This window comes from Orcinus orca, chromosome 10 (assembly GCF_937001465.1).
Source record: "Orcinus orca chromosome 10, mOrcOrc1.1, whole genome shotgun sequence".
NCBI classification, from domain to species: Eukaryota; Metazoa; Chordata; class Mammalia; order Artiodactyla; family Delphinidae; genus Orcinus; species Orcinus orca.
The window spans coordinates 65,940,309-65,956,514 of NC_064568.1; the positions used below are offsets into that span (position 1 = coordinate 65,940,309).

At 60.9% G+C, this 16,206-nt stretch overlaps 1 protein-coding gene across 3 annotated transcripts in view; it reads left to right on the forward strand.

Moving 5' to 3' along the window:
* ITPR3 (inositol 1,4,5-trisphosphate receptor type 3) overlaps positions 1-15,324 on the forward strand; it is a 67,000-nt gene extending 51,676 nt beyond the window's left edge. For 2 of the 3 annotated variants that reach the window (XM_049716407.1, XM_049716409.1), the window contains 25 exons: positions 832-952; positions 1,502-1,692; positions 2,229-2,377; positions 2,530-2,638; positions 2,747-2,858; positions 2,967-3,136; positions 4,316-4,490; positions 4,643-4,827; positions 5,076-5,276; positions 5,422-5,532; positions 6,031-6,126; positions 6,249-6,350; positions 6,440-6,526; positions 7,092-7,202; positions 7,294-7,486; positions 7,728-7,853; positions 8,244-8,416; positions 9,098-9,262; positions 9,933-10,125; positions 10,589-10,693; positions 10,781-10,908; positions 11,684-11,849; positions 12,464-12,624; positions 13,748-13,909; positions 14,494-15,324. In XM_049716407.1, coding sequence (XP_049572364.1) covers positions 832-952; positions 1,502-1,692; positions 2,229-2,377; positions 2,530-2,638; positions 2,747-2,858; positions 2,967-3,136; positions 4,316-4,490; positions 4,643-4,827; positions 5,076-5,276; positions 5,422-5,532; positions 6,031-6,126; positions 6,249-6,350; positions 6,440-6,526; positions 7,092-7,202; positions 7,294-7,486; positions 7,728-7,853; positions 8,244-8,416; positions 9,098-9,262; positions 9,933-10,125; positions 10,589-10,693; positions 10,781-10,908; positions 11,684-11,849; positions 12,464-12,624; positions 13,748-13,909; positions 14,494-14,562 — 3,561 coding nt within the window. In that variant the 3' untranslated portion in view covers positions 14,563-15,324. The remainder of the gene's footprint in view (positions 1-831; positions 953-1,501; positions 1,693-2,228; positions 2,378-2,529; positions 2,639-2,746; positions 2,859-2,966; positions 3,137-4,315; positions 4,491-4,642; positions 4,828-5,075; positions 5,277-5,421; positions 5,533-6,030; positions 6,127-6,248; positions 6,351-6,439; positions 6,527-7,091; positions 7,203-7,293; positions 7,487-7,727; positions 7,854-8,243; positions 8,417-9,097; positions 9,263-9,932; positions 10,126-10,588; positions 10,694-10,780; positions 10,909-11,683; positions 11,850-12,463; positions 12,625-13,747; positions 13,910-14,493) is intronic. The other variant, XM_049716408.1, reaches the window with a different exon arrangement.
* Positions 15,325-16,206: the final 882 nt, after the last annotated feature.

Consider the following 16,206-nt stretch of genomic DNA (forward strand, 5'->3'; position numbering starts at 1 on the left):
CTTTGAGGCGTGTAGGATTTTTCGTGGTGGCGCGCGGGCTTCTCTCTAGTTGTGGAGTGCAGGTTTTCCCTTCTCTAGTTGTGGCGCGCAGGTTCCAGAGCACGTGGGCCCTGTAGTTTGTGGCACGCAGTCTTTCTAGTTGAGGTACATGAGCTCAGTAGTTGTGGCGCGAGGGCTCAGTTGCCCTGAAGCACATGGGATCTTAGTTCCCTGACCAGGGATTGAACCTGCGTCCCCTGCCTTGTAAGGCAGATTCTTTCCACTGGACCACCAGGGAAGTCCCAAGACTTCTTTATTATTAATTATTTTTTTTGCGGTACGTGGGCCTCTCACTGTTGTGGCCTCTCCCGTTGCGGAGCACAGGCTCTGGACGGCATGTGGGATCTTCCCGGACCGGGGCACGAACCCGTGTCCCCTGCATCGGCAGGCGGACTCTCAACCACTGCGCCACCAGGGAGGTCCCCAAGACTTCTTGAAGTATTCTTTCTTGTAACCTTTTGGTTTTTGAACCATGTAAATATATCCCCTTTCCACAATATTAATTTATCTGAAATTTTTTTAAAGGAAGAAAAGGGTCAGCAATAGGGTTATAAGCCCCAGGCCTGGACCTTGGGGAGTTCTCACAGGGCTGCCACGTATAGTTGCGCAGGTTGTGCACTGCTGAGAGGAAAGGAGGTGCCTTTTTCCAACTGGCACAAAAGCCCATGGTAGCTATTGGAGGCCTTATCCCTCCGCCCACGCCCAGACTCAGTAGGCTCTGGTCACCAGCCTGGGGCTGCCCAGGGTGGAGTGTGGGCCGGGCTGCGACAGCAGGCACGTTGCCTCTTGCAGACACACCAGACGATCGTGGTGCAGCTGCTGCAGTCCACCACACGGCTGCTTGAGTGTCCATGGCTGCAGCAGCAGCACAAGGGTTCCGTGGAGGCCTGCATCCGGACCCTCGCCATGGTGGGTGAGTGTGCTGGGGCACTGGCCAGCCCCTCCCCTCCCCTTCTCTCTCCTCCCTTCCTCTTCTCTCTCCTCCCTCGGGATGCCCGCCCTCAAAGTAAACACCTTATCCGGAAGCTCGCCCATCAGCTGCTCCTAGGTGGTGCTCAGTAAGTCCTTCTTGGTGTCTAACTGGCGTCTTGGCAATTGAGAAAGGCTGTTTTCTCCTCTGAGGCAGTTCCCTGGAGGAGAGTGCTGGGTGACATCCCCCGAGCAGAGTTTCTTGGGCTTACAGATGGTCTCAGGCAGGAGGGAGGCTGTAGATTGTTAGGGAGAGTTAGGGAAGGGGAGAGGGGAGGCGGGAGAGTGGAGGGGTGAGGGGTCAGAGTGGAGCCAGGCTGGAAACGAAGAGGCAAAAATTCCCTCTTTTTACCCTAAAAAGGGAAGAGGGCACCTCAGTTCAAGTGGGGGCCCCTGCACCCCAGGCCCTGTCCCCCAGTGCAGCAGACCCTGAGCCTGGCCCCTCTGGCTGAGCCCTCACCCCCCACCAGCGCCCCGTCCCCTCTCCCCTCAGCCAAAGGCCGGGCTATCTCGCTGCCCATGGACCTGGATGCCCACATCAGCTCGCTGCTCAGCAGTGGCGCCAGCTGTACAGTTACCGCCCAGCGGAACGTCTCCAACTACAAGACGGCCCCGCGGGCCTTCCCCCGCGTCACACCCACCCCCAACCAGTGGGACTACAAGAACATCATCGAGAAGCTGCAGGTGGGCGTGGGGCTGGGGAGTGTCCCTCCCTGTGCTGCCCACGCTCCCTGGGAAGGGGCTGGTCAGCTCGTCCACTCCTGGGGGCTGCTAGGGGCAGGGGACTGAGGGGCACCATTCCAGGGCTGGTGCTCGTGAAGGGGGCCGGTACACCCTTCGCTCCCAACAGCACCTTTGTGTTTAGAGAACACACTCTGTCCACTGTCTCACTGGCCTCTAGAGGGGGTGTGGTGAGTTACTATCCCCATGTGGCAGAAAATCGAGGCCCAGAGGGGGCAAAGGGTTTGCCCAAGGTCACACAGAGCTAGAGAAGGGGATGGGAGGAAAGCCAGGGTATGCCCAGGGCCTCTGAGCAGACAGACATCATGCTCTGTCCTGGGTGGCTCCGTGGGCCCAGGGCCCCTCAGACAGGCACAGGCCAGTCCGTGGGGCGCTTTGGCGTTGGGGGAACGGCAGTCACACCCTGGTCATCCCTTGGGCCTGGGTGGCCTGCATCTCGCCCAGCGGTGACCCTGCCCTCCCCACGCCACCCACCCCAGGACATCATCACGGCCTTGGAGGAGCGGCTGAAGCCCCTAGTGCAGGCCGAGCTGTCCGTGCTGGTGGACGTCCTGCACTGGCCCGAGCTGCTCTTCCTGGAGGGCAGTGAGGCCCACCAGCGCTGTGAGAGTGGAGGCTTCCTGTCCAAGTGAGTGGGATGCGGGGCCGGGGCATGGGGGTGGCAGGGGCACAGCGGCCCAGGACGGGGAAAGCCCATGGGGTCAGAGGGCCGTGGTCAGGAACAGCAGCTGGAGGGGGGATGGGTCCGCCCCAAGTGTGCCCTCCTTCCCCGCCGGCCAGGCTGATCCAGCACACCAAGGACCTCATGGAGTCGGAGGAGAAGCTGTGTGTCAAGGTGCTGAGGACGCTGCAGCAAATGCTGCTTAAGAAGACCAAGTATGGGGACCGGGTGAGTGCCCAGGTCGGCTGGATGCCGGGCGGGCTTGGCCACGAGGTCCAGGGCCTCAGGACCAGGGCCGCTGGGCTGGGGGGTAGAGGGTGAAATGGGCCACCGTAGGCCTTGCTCCCTTCCCTGCAGGGCAACCAGCTGCGCAAAATGCTGCTGCAAAACTACCTCCAGAACCGGAAGTCCAGCTCGCGGGGGGACCTTCCAGACCCCATGGGCACCGGTCAGTCCCGCGTCTCCCCTGCTATGCCTCCGGGAGGCCCATTCGCTCTGGGCCCTTCCTTCCCTTCCCTCCACCTGCTCCCCCCTTAAGCGAGTTTGCCCATTCCAGGCCTGGACCAAGACTGGTCAGCGATCGCAGCCACCCAGTGCCGGCTGGACAAGGAGGGGGCCACCAAGCTGGTGTGTGACCTCATCACCAGCACCAAGAACGAGAAGATCTTCCAGGAGAGCATTGGCCTGGCCATCCGCCTGCTGGACGGTGGCAACACCGAGATCCAGGTGTGGAGGGGGGCCGGGCTGCGGGGGGCTCACCTCCTTGGGTGATGCCCTCTGCTCAGGAGGGGGACAGTGTGCCAGTCCCCAGGCCATGGGGGTGGGGCTGCAGGGCTGGGTGCTGGCGTCCAGTGCGAGTCCGGCTACGCATGGGAGGCTCTGCCTCCCATATCTGCCCCCGGGTCACGTGGCCCTTTTCTATCCCACACCCCCGCCCTGCTCCAGCCGGGCCTGGACCTGTCGCCCACCATCCCGCCCCCTATTAGTCCACCATTCTTGCCTCTCAGCCTCTGCTCAGGTCTCCTTCCCTCCTCTTCCACATCCTCAGCCTTTGGTGTCCAAGTAAAGGCCGACTATCTCCAAAAGCCCTCTCTGATTATTTTATCTCCCTTCATTTACTTACTCACTCATTCATCCTTCCCATAAGTCTGCATTTAGTAAGTGCCTTCTGTGTGTCTGGCAGTGTTCTAGGCGCTAAGGATTCAGCAGTGAAGGAAAGAGACAAAACCCATGTTCTCTTGGTACTCGTATCCTAGTGGGGACAGCAGTCCCTAACTGCAATCCCTGCGTAATACGGAGAGCATGCTGGATGGTGATAATTCAGGCAGGGGGTATCTCAGAAAGAGTGATGGGGAAGACCCCTGAGAGGGGACCGTTTGAATGAGGACCCGGAAGTGAGCACGTGAAGTGGGGCAGGGCGCACGGGGCAGAGCCGGCAGCAGAAGGCCATGAAGGGGAAGTGGCTGATGTGGCTGGAGGGGGTGGAGGAGGGGTGAATGGGAGGAGCTGGGGTCAGGGAGGTGGCAGGCCATCACGTGGCCTCGTGGGCACTGTGGGCCCAGGCCTGCCCCTGGGGAAGATCCAGGGTTTTGAGCAGAGGAGGGACGTGACTTAGACTTCAGAGAGACCCCTCTAGCTGCTGTGTGGGGAACTGACGGAAGGTCAAGGGCAGATGCAGGTGGGTAGGAAGCTAGTGCAGGCCTCCAGCATCACTGGCCCTTCCTCCTCCACCTCTGCTGGTCCTGACTGCCCCCCACCCCAGCCTTAGGCGCAGGGCACAGGGGCGTCTCTGTCTCCGCCACCTTGTCCCTGCAGCACAGGACTGAGCCCCCCGGGTCTCGCCGAGGGCTGCTTAGAGCCAGGCCTGGTGCTGAGGCTGCCCCCCGTCTCACTGTCCACCCGCAGAAATCCTTCTACAACCTGATGACGAGCGACAAGAAGTCAGAGCGCTTCTTCAAGGTGCTGCACGACCGCATGAAGCGGGCCCAGCAGGAGACCAAGTCCACGGTGGCCGTCAACATGAGCGACCTGGGCAGCCAGCCGCGCGAGGACCGGGAGCCAGCAGACCCCACCGCCAAAGGTCAGGCTCAGAGGGTGCAGGGTGAGTGGAGTCACGGGCCCCAGGGATGAGGACGTGGGCACAAGGCTGGGGACTGAGGGTGGGAACAGAGGGTGAGGGTGAGGGTCTGGCGGCTCCCCGCAGCCCCAGCCTAACCAGGCCTCACCCTGCAGGCCGCGTGGCCTCCTTCTGGATGCCCAGCTCCTCATCCCGCTATTCGCTGGGCCCCAGCCTGCGCCAGGGGCATGAGGTGGGCGAGCGCGTGCAGAGCAACGAGATGGGCACGTCCGTGCTCATCATGCAGCCCATCCTGCGCTTTCTGCAGCTGCTGTGTGAGAACCACAACCGGGACCTGCAGGTGAGGCCCTGCCCCATCTGACCCCGCCTCCCTGTTCCCGGCCCTGCCTCCCGACACCTGCCCCGCCTCCCCGGGCCTGCCCCACCTCCCGACCCCGCCCATACTCTGTGCCCCGCATCCGGCCTGGACACCACTGCTCTGAGGCTGGCAAGGCCCCCACCCCTGCAGCCTGCAGCATCACGGTCCCCAGGCGGGCCCCTCCCTCCCTGCTGCAGCGATGCCACGCCCCCCCCTCCTGTGCTCTTCAGAACTTCCTGCGCTGCCAGAACAACAAGACCAACTACAACCTGGTGTGCGAGACTCTGCAGTTCTTGGACATCATGTGCGGCAGCACCACGGGCGGTCTGGGGCTGCTGGGGCTCTACATCAACGAGGACAACGTGGGCCTCGTCATCCAGACCCTGGAGACCCTCACCGAGTATTGCCAGGGCCCCTGCCACGAGAACCAGGTGAGCCGTCGGAGTGGCGCCTGGCAGCGTGGACATGGGGGAGGATGGAGCAGGCCGGGCAGGGGACAGACCGAGGCCCCTGGAGCTGCCACGATTCTGAGGGCGCCCAGGCCCCGTGTCACCCGCCACCCCTGCCTCCCGCCAGACCTGCATCGTGACGCACGAGTCCAATGGCATAGACATCATCACTGCGCTGATTCTCAATGACATCAGTCCCCTATGCAAGTACCGTATGGACCTGGTGCTGCAACTCAAGGTGGGGCCCTTGGCAACCCACGTGAGCATGCGTGGGTGTGCATGTGATGCGCGTGTTGAGTGTACATGCTGGTGTGTGTGATGTTAGCATTGTGTGTGTGTGTGTGTGTGTGTGTGTGCGCGCGCGCGCGCGCAGTTTGGGCATCACGTGTGCAAGCATGGGTGACGTGCAGTTGTGTGATGTGTGCATGTTTGTACACACAAGTGCATGTGTGAGCAAACGTGTTGGATGTACACTTGCTCTAGAAGCAGACATGTTCTGGGTTTATCCGAGGGCCTCCTGTGTCCGTGTCTGCTGTCTGGGGGGTGCACAGGGTGGGGGAAGGTGGCCTGTGGGTGGACTAGATACGCAGCATCCTTGTCACAGCAAGCCCTGGGGATAAGTGGGGAACAAGAAGGCCATGGGACTTACGGGCCAAGAGAGGCTGTTACGGAGTAGTCAGTGGAGCGGTGGCGGGGGCCCTCAGACTGTGGCCTGTCCCTCCCTCCTCTCCCCCAGGACAACGCCTCCAAGCTGCTCCTGGCTCTGATGGAAAGCCGGCACGACAGTGAAAACGCCGAGCGCATCCTCATCAGCCTGCGGCCCCAGGAGCTGGTGAGGCTGGGCTGGCGGTCAGGTGGGGAGGCGGACCAGGTGGGGTGTGCGGGGCTGGGGATCAGAGCCCAGCCCGCCCTACGCCCCAGGAAGAGGGCATTCAGCAGCCCCTGCCCCGGCAGGTGGACGTCATCAAGAAGGCCTACCTGCAGGAGGAGGAGCGTGAGAACTCGGACGTGAGCCCTCGTGAAGTGGGCCACAACATCTACATCCTGGCGCTGCAGGTACCGGCCCCACCCCACGGCCCCGCCCTAGCGGCCACGCTCCCACCAGCAACCACGACCCAGTGACTCTGCGCTGCCATCTCACTCAGCTCTCCAGGCACAACAAGCAGCTGCAGCACCTGCTGAAGCCCGTGAAGCGCATCCAAGAGGAGGAGGCTGAGGGCATCTCTTCCATGGTGGGGGCCCAGAGGATAGGGCTGGGTGTGGGGCGGGGCTTAGATCTAGGGGCGGGGCTGGGTGGGAGATTGGATGGGATAGTATTGGGGGTGCGGCTAGGAGTTGGAGGGCGTGGCTATGACTCGGGGGCGGGGCTGAGGGCAGAGCTGAGACCTCAGATCCTGGCTGGAGTCTGGGATGAGGCTGGGGGCAGGGCCAGGAACTTAGGGCAGACCTGTGGCCCAAGGCCTTGGCTTGAACCTGAGTAAAGAGCCAGCTCAGAATTGGGGGGCGGGGCTGAGGACCGGTGGGAGCCGGCCTGGTGGCCAGGGATGTCACTGGGACAGAGGAGTGGGAGCAAGGCTGTGGTGTGGGTCTGGGGCGTCTGGCAGCCTGGAGCAGGACCTACCGGTGCACCTGGGCAGGACTGTGGAGGGTGCTGACTGTCCTATAGGATTGTCTCCCACTTTGGGGCTGGATCTGGTCTAGCTGGGGGTCACTCAGTGGGGTGTAGTTCAGAGCTGGGCCCCAGCATGGAGGTGGGGGTGGGCCTGACCTCGGCATCCCCCCCCCCCCCGCCCCCAGCTCAGCCTCAACAACAAGCAGCTGTCACAGATGCTCAAGTCCTCAGCACCGGCACAGGAGGAAGAGGAGGACCCCCTGGCCTACTATGAGAACCACACGTCTCAGATAGAGGTGGGACCTGAGAACAGCTGGGGGCCGTGAGTGAGGGCTGGGCCCTTGGGGGCCACAGCTCAGATGTGACCAGGTGCCCATGTGCGTCCAGATCGTGCGGCAGGACCGCAGCATGGAGCAGATCGTGTTCCCGGTGCCTGGCATCTGCCAGTTCCTGACGGAGGAGACCAAGCACCGGCTCTTCACCACCACCGAGCAGGATGAGCAGGGTAGCAAAGTGAGCGACTTCTTCGACCAGTCCTCCTTCCTGCACAACGAGATGGAGTGGCAGCGCAAGCTCCGCAGTGAGGACCCTGCGGGCCGGCAGGAGGGCGGGGGTGGGGCGCTGGAGCCGCTCACCGATGCCCCTGATGCCTCCCTCGCCTACTGGTGGGGGTCCCACCCCTGCCCCAAGGAGGGCTCCGATCACGTTTTCCTCCTGAAGTGGGGCCTGGAGCTCGTGCAGGCTCTGCAGCCTGGTATGGGGTGGGCAGATGGTGTTAATCAGGTGCCCCCTTACCCTGGCCCTGCCACCTCCTCCCCCAGGCATGCCACTCATCTACTGGTTCTCCCGCCGCATGACCCTGTGGGGCAGCATCTCCTTCAACCTGGCGGTTTTTATCAACATCATCATCGCCTTCTTCTACCCCTACGTGGAGGGTGCATCCACAGGTGAGGCCACAGGGCTGGCAGGTGGCGGCCCTGAGCCTTCCATGCTCCCTCCTCTGATGTGAGCCGGCCAGGCTCTGAGGGGACTGGATGCAGAGTGGGGAGAAGCAGCCCCTTCACTGGCCTCTGGGTTCTGCACCTCATCGCGGGGATGGATAGGGTCCTTGACCTCTGGAGACAGCACACACACATACAAGGCAGAGACCAGTTACGGTAGCAGCAGATGGAGAGGGCCTCCTACCTTAGGCCTCCAGATGCAGGTGTAATGGGCGGGGCCCTACAGCCGGGTGAGCAGGAACTTACAGGGAAGGCTCCCAGAAAGGGGTGGCTTCTTGGGGTCTGCTGGGTGGGTGGGCTTGAGCAAGCCGCCCTGTCCCTGCTCCCTGCCCCCAGGTGTGCTGGGCTCCCCCCTCATCTCGCTGCTGTTCTGGATCCTCATCTGCTTCTCCATCGCGGCCCTGTTCACCAAGCGCTACAGCATCCGCCCCCTCATCGTGGCGCTCATTCTGCGCTCCATCTACTACCTGGGCATTGGGCCCACGCTCAACATCCTGGGTGCCCTCAACGTGAGTGCCAGAGGGCCCCCACCGCCCACCCCCAACCCCTCCTGGGCTTGTCACGCAGCTGGACCCGAAGCTGGCCTGCTGCTCTGCCCCTTCCCCCTGGTCCCTGTGTTGGGATCCCAAGCTCATTATAGACCCGAGGCTGGGACCACTCTGTCTCCTCTTTCCCCTGGACAACTCGGGGCAGCAGGCACTCAGAGCCAGCCAGCCGGGAGCCGCTTTGGAGCACCAGCTTCAGGGCTGCTGGGTTCCCAGTGTTAGTTGTGCACTGCCTGAAGGCATATTGAGGACATCAAAGATTTATGTGTTATGACAGTTTCCTGACAGGTAGAAATAAAGTGTCTCGAGCACGTGGGGGGTGCCTTTTCCTAACTTGTCTAGTCACCGTAAAGGCTAAGGACGGTCTTCTCTGACCCATTCTCGTTTATCTGCATCTCACTTTCTTCCTGGAGCTGGGGACCCAAGGGGCTTCTCCTCTATTCTAGTCCCAGAAGCCCAGATGCATTTCAGGAAGCATTTTCATTAAGGCTGTGTTTGCCAGGATGAGCAGGACCAGCTCAGATCCACTCCCCTGAAGACCCAGCCTTCACCTCTGCTCTAGGCACCGGCTGGGCCTGGCAACAGGGGTAGAGATTCAGGGTGGGTGGTAGGGCACTGACCCCCATGCCCTGCACTTGCCCACAGCTGACCAACAAGATCGTGTTCGTGGTGAGCTTCGTGGGCAACCGTGGCACCTTCATCCGGGGCTATAAGGCCATGGTCATGGACATGGAGTTCCTGTACCACGTGGGCTACATCCTGACGAGTGTCCTGGGCCTCTTTGCCCATGAGCTCTTCTACAGCATCCTGGTGAGGCGTGGGTGGGGCTGGGCAGGGGCAGGGGCAGGCAGCTGGGGCTTCCTGCCAGTTGCTAACAGTTCCCCATCCCCAGGCCTCTTGCTGCTGGGCTGGGAGGAGTGGATTTCCAGTGTCCTCCTCCGCTGGACCCCAGCCTGGCCTTCAAGGCCCTGATATCTACTCATGGCCCCATCTTCCCTGTACAGTGGGGGTCCAAGCCTGGACTCTTGAGCCAGACCATCTGGGTTTACATCCCAGTGTGGCCCCTCCTAGCTGTGTAACTTTGGGCAGGTTTCTTAACTGCCCGTGCCTCAGTTTCCTCATCTGTAAAATGGGGATAATTAACGGCACCTGCCCTTTAGAATAACTGTGAGGATGAAGTGAGCTAACACACAACAGTTGTGTAGAGTGTGTCCTGGCACATAGCAAGCACACCGTAAGTGTTGGCCATCCTTCTCCTGCTGCATGTGGTATGCGCTGGCCATTCCACCCTCTAGCCTTCTCCTGGACCTCTCCGTTTCCCGGGCCTTGGAACTCCAGGTTCCTCAGAGACGACGGCCCCAACAGGCCCGCCAGCCTGGTTCCGCCTGCCCAAGAGCAGATGCCGCTGGGGGAGGCGGGGGGAACCACTGGTAGGCAGGCAGCCCGTGGGTCCAGCGGCGGCCCCATCTCTGCCCTGCAGCTCTTTGACCTCATCTACCGCGAAGAGACGCTGTTCAATGTCATCAAGAGTGTGACCCGCAACGGCCGCTCCATCCTGCTGACCGCCCTGCTGGCCCTCATCCTGGTCTACCTCTTCTCCATTGTTGGCTTCCTCTTCCTCAAGGATGACTTCATTCTCGAGGTCGACCGGCTGCCCAGCAACCACTCCAGAGGTCTGGGGGCGCCTCTCCTGGGCGGGCATGTGGGGATGAGGGGCCTGCACAAGTGGCTGGAGTTGGGACCAGGGCCTGGAAGCTTATCCCACCAGGCCCCCTGCCTCAGTTTCTCCTCTTGGGTTCTGGGTGGGGGTCTAGCTCACTGCCTCCCTCTTCCCTGGACAGACTGAGGGAGTGGGAGCGCCTTGGGTTGCTCTTGTTTGAAGATCCTGTGGTTCATGTTAAACTCGGTACTTGTGGGAGCTGCCGGTGCGCCAGGGCTAGGGGTGCAGACCCCCCTCCTGGTCCTTGGAGCACAGCCCGGCGGGGGCAGGTACATGGAGACCCTTCACTGTAGCCAGGCAGTGGGGAACTGGTAGGATCAGGGCAGGCTTCCTGGAGGATGTGATGTTGGGCCCAGAACTGGGGAGATGATGAGGACAGTCCTTGCACCTCCTGATCTTGATCCTGTCCCCTCCAGCCAGCCCCCTGGGGATGCCACATGGAGCTGCCACATTTGTGGACACTTGCAGTGGGGACAACATGGACTGTGTCTCAGGGGTCGTGGTGCCCGAGGTCCTGGCAGGTGAGGGCAGTGCGTCCTGGGAGTCAGGTGCGGTGGGGGCAGAGGCAGGTGGCCTGGCCCGGGGCTGAGCACACACCCTGCTTGCAGAGGATGAGGAGCTGGACAGCACGGAGCGGGCCTGTGACACCCTGCTCATGTGCATCGTCACCGTCATGAACCACGGGCTGCGCAATGGTGGCGGTGTGGGCGACATTCTCCGCAAGCCCTCCAAAGACGTGAGCGCCCCCTGCCCCCTCCCCAGTCCACGGGGGCCCAGCCCTGCCTTCAGGTCATGGCCAGCAGAGCAGCTTGGCCTCCCTCCATCTTCGGGGTTGCGAGTCCCTGCACCTTTGCGTCCCCTTCTCCCCGCTGTCCCGCCCAGTCCCGTGCGGTTACGGTGTAGCTGAGCTATCCAGGCCCCTGTCTACCCAGGCATCCCCACCAGCTCACTGTAGACGCTCTGAGGAAAGACCTTGGCACCCGGCTTTCCCCGGCTAGGGAAGCCGTGAGTCAGGCAGCGGGCGGGTCCCCGGCCACAGCGGCTTCATCTGAGAGGCAGCCCTGGCCCGCAGCCAGGGTAGGCAGGGTGGGGAAGCCGGGCTGGCTCCATAAGGAGGCCTCAGGGTTTGGCTCGGGCAGCCCCACGTTCTCAGAATGTCAGTCTGTCCCTAGTGGCACAAGGGTGAGAAGCTTCTCCTTGGCCAGAGGGTTTCTAGAACGAGTGAGACCAGGTGTCCTGAGGGCAGGCAGAGGAGTTCAGAGCTGCTCTTCCCCTAACCAGCAGTCAGGGGTGGGCCATGCCCGCAGGCCTGGCTCCCCACGCCAGACTCCTCGAGGGCCTCATCCCGGCCGCTGAGTCCTCATCCACACTCAGGGCCTCTGATTGTGATTCTCATTCTGTGTGGTGAGGCTGGGTCCTCTCTGCCGTCTTCAGGGCCCTGGGAGCCAGATGCCCTTATTCCCTTCCGATGGGGGCTGCTGACCCCAGCCTCCCTGCCTTCCCCCCCGTAGGAGTCTCTCTTCCCGGCCCGCGTGGTCTATGACCTTCTGTTCTTCTTCATTGTCATCATCATCGTGCTGAACCTCATCTTTGGGGTGATCATCGACACCTTTGCCGACTTGCGCAGTGAGAAGCAGAAGAAGGAAGAAATTCTCAAGACCACGTGCTTCATCTGTGGTGAGGCTGGGCTCTTGCCTGAGGAGGCCGTGGCCGTCGTTGTCGGCCTCAGTCTGGCCCTTCCCAGATTCCTGTGGCCGCCGGGGAGCCCTGCCCTGGGGCCAACGGCTTGGTGGCTGTTCTCTCATCCCAGAACTGGGGAGAACAGGACCCTACCCGAACTTGGAGTCATAGAAGGGAGTGGGAAAGGGCCTCAGAAATCCTCCCTTTAAACTCTCTGGGTCTCAGATGAGGAAACGAGCCTGGTCAGTGGCCTCAAACCTCTGGTCTCAGTCCAGGGCCTTTCTCCCCACCCCCTAGGTATGAGGTGCAGGTCCCCTCACAGCCACCGCAGGCAAAGAAGCAGGTGGGCCCCTGTAGGACAGGACCCTCATCCAAGCTTTTCCGGCTCCCCGGCCCCCGGGATCCTGGCGTCTGCTCCCATGGTCCCCTCTGTGCTGCGGCAGGGCGGGGGCTCCATGGCTGTGTGGCTGCTGCTCTAAATAGAAGTGACCTAAAGAGCCCAGAGTGGGCTGCCGCCTGCATTCATCAGAACTTTCAGCCCAAGAACAACGTCCCCAGTGCATCGGGAGGCCGTGCCTGCTGTACCCTCACCCCACCTCCTGCCTCCGCAGGTCTGGAGAGGGACAAGTTTGACAACAAGACGGTGTCATTTGAGGAGCACATCAAGTTCGAGCACAACATGTGGAACTACCTGTACTTCATTGTGCTGGTCCGTGTGAAGAATAAGACGGACTACACAGGGCCCGAGAGCTACGTGGCCCAGATGATCAAGGTGTGGGCCCGGGGAGGGGGGTGGTCAGGACAGCTGTGGACACTTGTTAACAGGCAGCAGGGGACAAGGAACAGCTGGAGCCGACCTCGGCTACTCAGGAGCCCCTCCAGCTGCTGTGCTGCAGGGGTGCCTCCGGAAAAAAGCCCCCAGAGGACGCGCATGGCGTCCGGGGCCCGTGGGTGCCTGAGGCGAGGTGGCCCTGCTTGTGGCGGCTGCTCGGTGGCCCTTTCTGAGGGGCCTTTTCTAGCTGGGTGAGAGGGAGGGCAGCTTTCTGAAGCCTGGGTGGTCGCAGGCCAAGAGGGCGTCTGGATGAACTATAAACTGTCAAACTTAGGAGAAATCAACCGTCACTCCAATGCAGGAGCGAAGGGAGTGAAGGCAGTGAGTAATAAAGGTCTGGGCGCATTGAGGGTAAAGGATGCCATCAGTCCCATCAGATGTAGTGCATCTTAAGATTATTGCACATTAGAGAAAATGCAGCCTAAAAGGAAAGAAAGGTGTGGGGGGAGGTTCTATGCGTCTTTTGAGTCTGTATTTGGATTGGTCTTTGAGCGCAGGTGTTATCTGTTGATCTGAGAACTCAGAGCTTGCCACAAGGAACTAGAAAGCTGCTCGGTGTCCCCTCCCGCTCTGCCTCTGTCCCGGGAAACGTGGCTTTGCCTCACGTGTCAGATGCCAGCCACCCTCAGCAGAGCTCTGCTCCCTCAACGCACCATCTGTCTGACTGGCATCTTCCTGGGGTGTGGGGTGTGCTGTCGGGGCGGGAGGAAGGAAGGAAGGAAGGGAGGGAGGAGAGGCAGGGTCTGGGTGCAGAGGCCTGCCTTCCACCGCTCGCAGGGTGTTAGGAGAGTAAGCAGGTGGTGTTGGTACCAGGGGGAGACTCGGGCTGTCTAACGGAGGTTGGCCTGTCTCTGCTGTGGCCTCCCCGCCCCCTCAGGGTCACTGCCAGCTCACTCTGGCCCCGGGGAGGACACAGGTCAATTCAGATTTTCCCGTGACACATCCCTGGGGAGTAATTTGGCCAAGGGTGTGGTAGCAGGCTCCCCCCACACAACTGCTTTTCTAAACAAGGCCTTCCTAGGCTGGACCCAAGCTCGCTCACCCCACTGGTGATGTTTTTCAGAACAAGAACCTGGACTGGTTCCCCCGGATGCGGGCCATGTCACTGGTGAGCAACGAGGGGGAGGGGGAGCAGAACGAGATCCGAATTCTTCAGGACAAGCTCAACTCCACCATGAAGCTGGTGTCCCACCTCACTGCCCAGCTCAACGAGCTCAAGGAGCAGGTGTGCCCCTAGCCCTGTCCTGGCAGGACACCGGCAGCCTCAGGGCCTGCCTCGTGGCGTGGGGGAGGATGTTGGGGCCTTCACGCCTCCCCTGCCCCCTTTCCTGCTGGCTCCTGTTCTTGGGTCTGGGGTGGAAAACATGTTCCAAACACACTTCTCCCCTCTGTGGAAAGCTAGACGGGGTCGTGGCCCCTATCCTTGCGCCCCAGAAAGACAGGGCTGAGTGGAACCTCGTGCCAGTGTTGGGGCCTCCCTTGCTTTAGCGAGTCCCCCTCAGGCGTTGACTGGTGATGGCAGGGTAAGACCTCTTTCCGCTTCTCAAGAAAGAGCCCCTCTTGCCCAGAGCATCCTCCGCTCCATCTGGCTGTGACTAAATGAAATCGGCAGCCCCTCTTTTAGGTGGGGTGCTTTCCCAGCTGCACCAAATCAGTGGTTTGTGACGCGCTGAGGACAAGAGTTTGGGGCTGACATCCCTGCTACACCCTGGGGGCGTCTTGGCCTGCCGCCAGGGCTGAACCGCAGCTGGGAGGGAGGGGGGGTTCTGGGCAGCCTGATCCAACCTGACGGCATCTGTTTAAATCTAGATGACGGAGCAGCGGAAACGCAGGCAACGCCTGGGCTTTGTGGATGTCCAGAACTGCATGAGCCGCTGAGTGGAGCCACGGAAGGCCCGTCAGGCCACATGCGACACTGGAGAGCTGAGAGTGGGAACACCGCCCCTCAAGGCCAGGTCCCCACCCAACCCCCAGCTCCACCTCTGCCAGACCCCGCCCCGGGCCAACATAGACTCTGAACAGCTTAGAGGGGAAACTAGAGCTGACAGTGCTGCCCAGACCAAGCTCTTAAAAAAAAACTCAGAAACTCAGTGGGACTCGGCGTACCTTAATGCCTAAGTCCTCTTAAAGGACTATTGCTTTGTCCCTTATGACAGACGTGCCTTTGTATTCCTCCTGGTGGGTGATTAGGAGTGGCGTCTCCATTTTATTCCAAGCACTACATTTTGGTTACTGCCGCCTCTGGAGGGGCGCGGTGATGCTGTCGCTAGTGATTTTAGGGCTTTGTTATTTAACTTATTCACGGTGCCAGGCTCAGCCCTGGCCAGGGCCGTGCAGCCCCCCTGTGCCTCAGAACTGCCGTATACAGTGCGTAGACCTCAGTGTCCAAGTCCACGCCACCCCCTCCGCACAGCCCTGGCTGGACTGGTGACTACAGGCTTGGTCCTAAGACCTGCCTCCTCCCGCACCTCCTGGGCAAGTCACAAGCCCAGGTGACAGGGCTGGGGCGTGTTAACAGGGGCTGGTTTTGACTGCTTGTGTTTTCTCCTTTTGGTGTAATGTTTTACAAATCCTTTGGCCCGACAACTAATACGTTAATTACCTTAAATAAATTAATAAATCTAGTCCGTTAGAAAGGGAGGCTGGCTCCCGTGCTCCTCAGGGGCTGGGGTGGGTGGTAACGTGGCGCTGGCGGAGGACAGAATACGAGCCCTGCCTGCTGGCCTAACCTTGGGCTCTTGGGAGATGCTGAATGCCGTCCTGTCTTGCAGCGATTCCGGGACAGAACTGTACTACGGGATAACTGGTTTCTATCATAATCCTATGAATTTTATTTTATGCATTTCAAAACACAGTGAGGAGTCCAGGTAAAATGAGGTTAAGAACCCTTTCCACTTCTTCCCAACAAGGGGTGCTGTCAGCCCTGCCCTACCCCTTCTCTCAGCTCTGTTCTTGACAAGAAACCTGAAGTAGGGAATGTAAACATCTACTGGTAAGAGCTAAGGTCCCGTGGAGTAATAAGGTGACCCTGTGCGTGTCCCCGGCCAGGGGAGGGGGCCTGCCATGTGGCCTCCCACAGAACCCGCCCCGAGTGCTGAAGCCGACTCAAGCCGGGGCCCTGCCTGGCCTGTTGGTAGCTCTACTCTGCCCCTTAAGCCAACTTGGAACATGGCTTTTCTGCAAGGTCAGGGGCAGAGGACTGAGCTCTGGCCTTCTGAGTCAGTGGGGAGGAGGGCCAAGCAGGCTTTTCTCATCCCTCTGTCATACACCTCCTGCTGCTTTCTGTTTGCAACAGGACGCCTTCTTCAGTACTGAATGCTATTTTTGGCTCTCTCCCAGGAGCTCCTAAAACAAAAGAGAGCCTGTGAATCTTGCCAGGAGCCAGCCAGACCTCTGTTGGCAGGTGGGGCTCCTGTGGCCGTGCAGGAAGCACCTTGCCCAGAGGGCCCGTCACCATCCCTTCTCAGGCCCAGACGGAGACCCGCACTTCCTCTCCTGGAGGACATCCTAGCCTGACTGGTG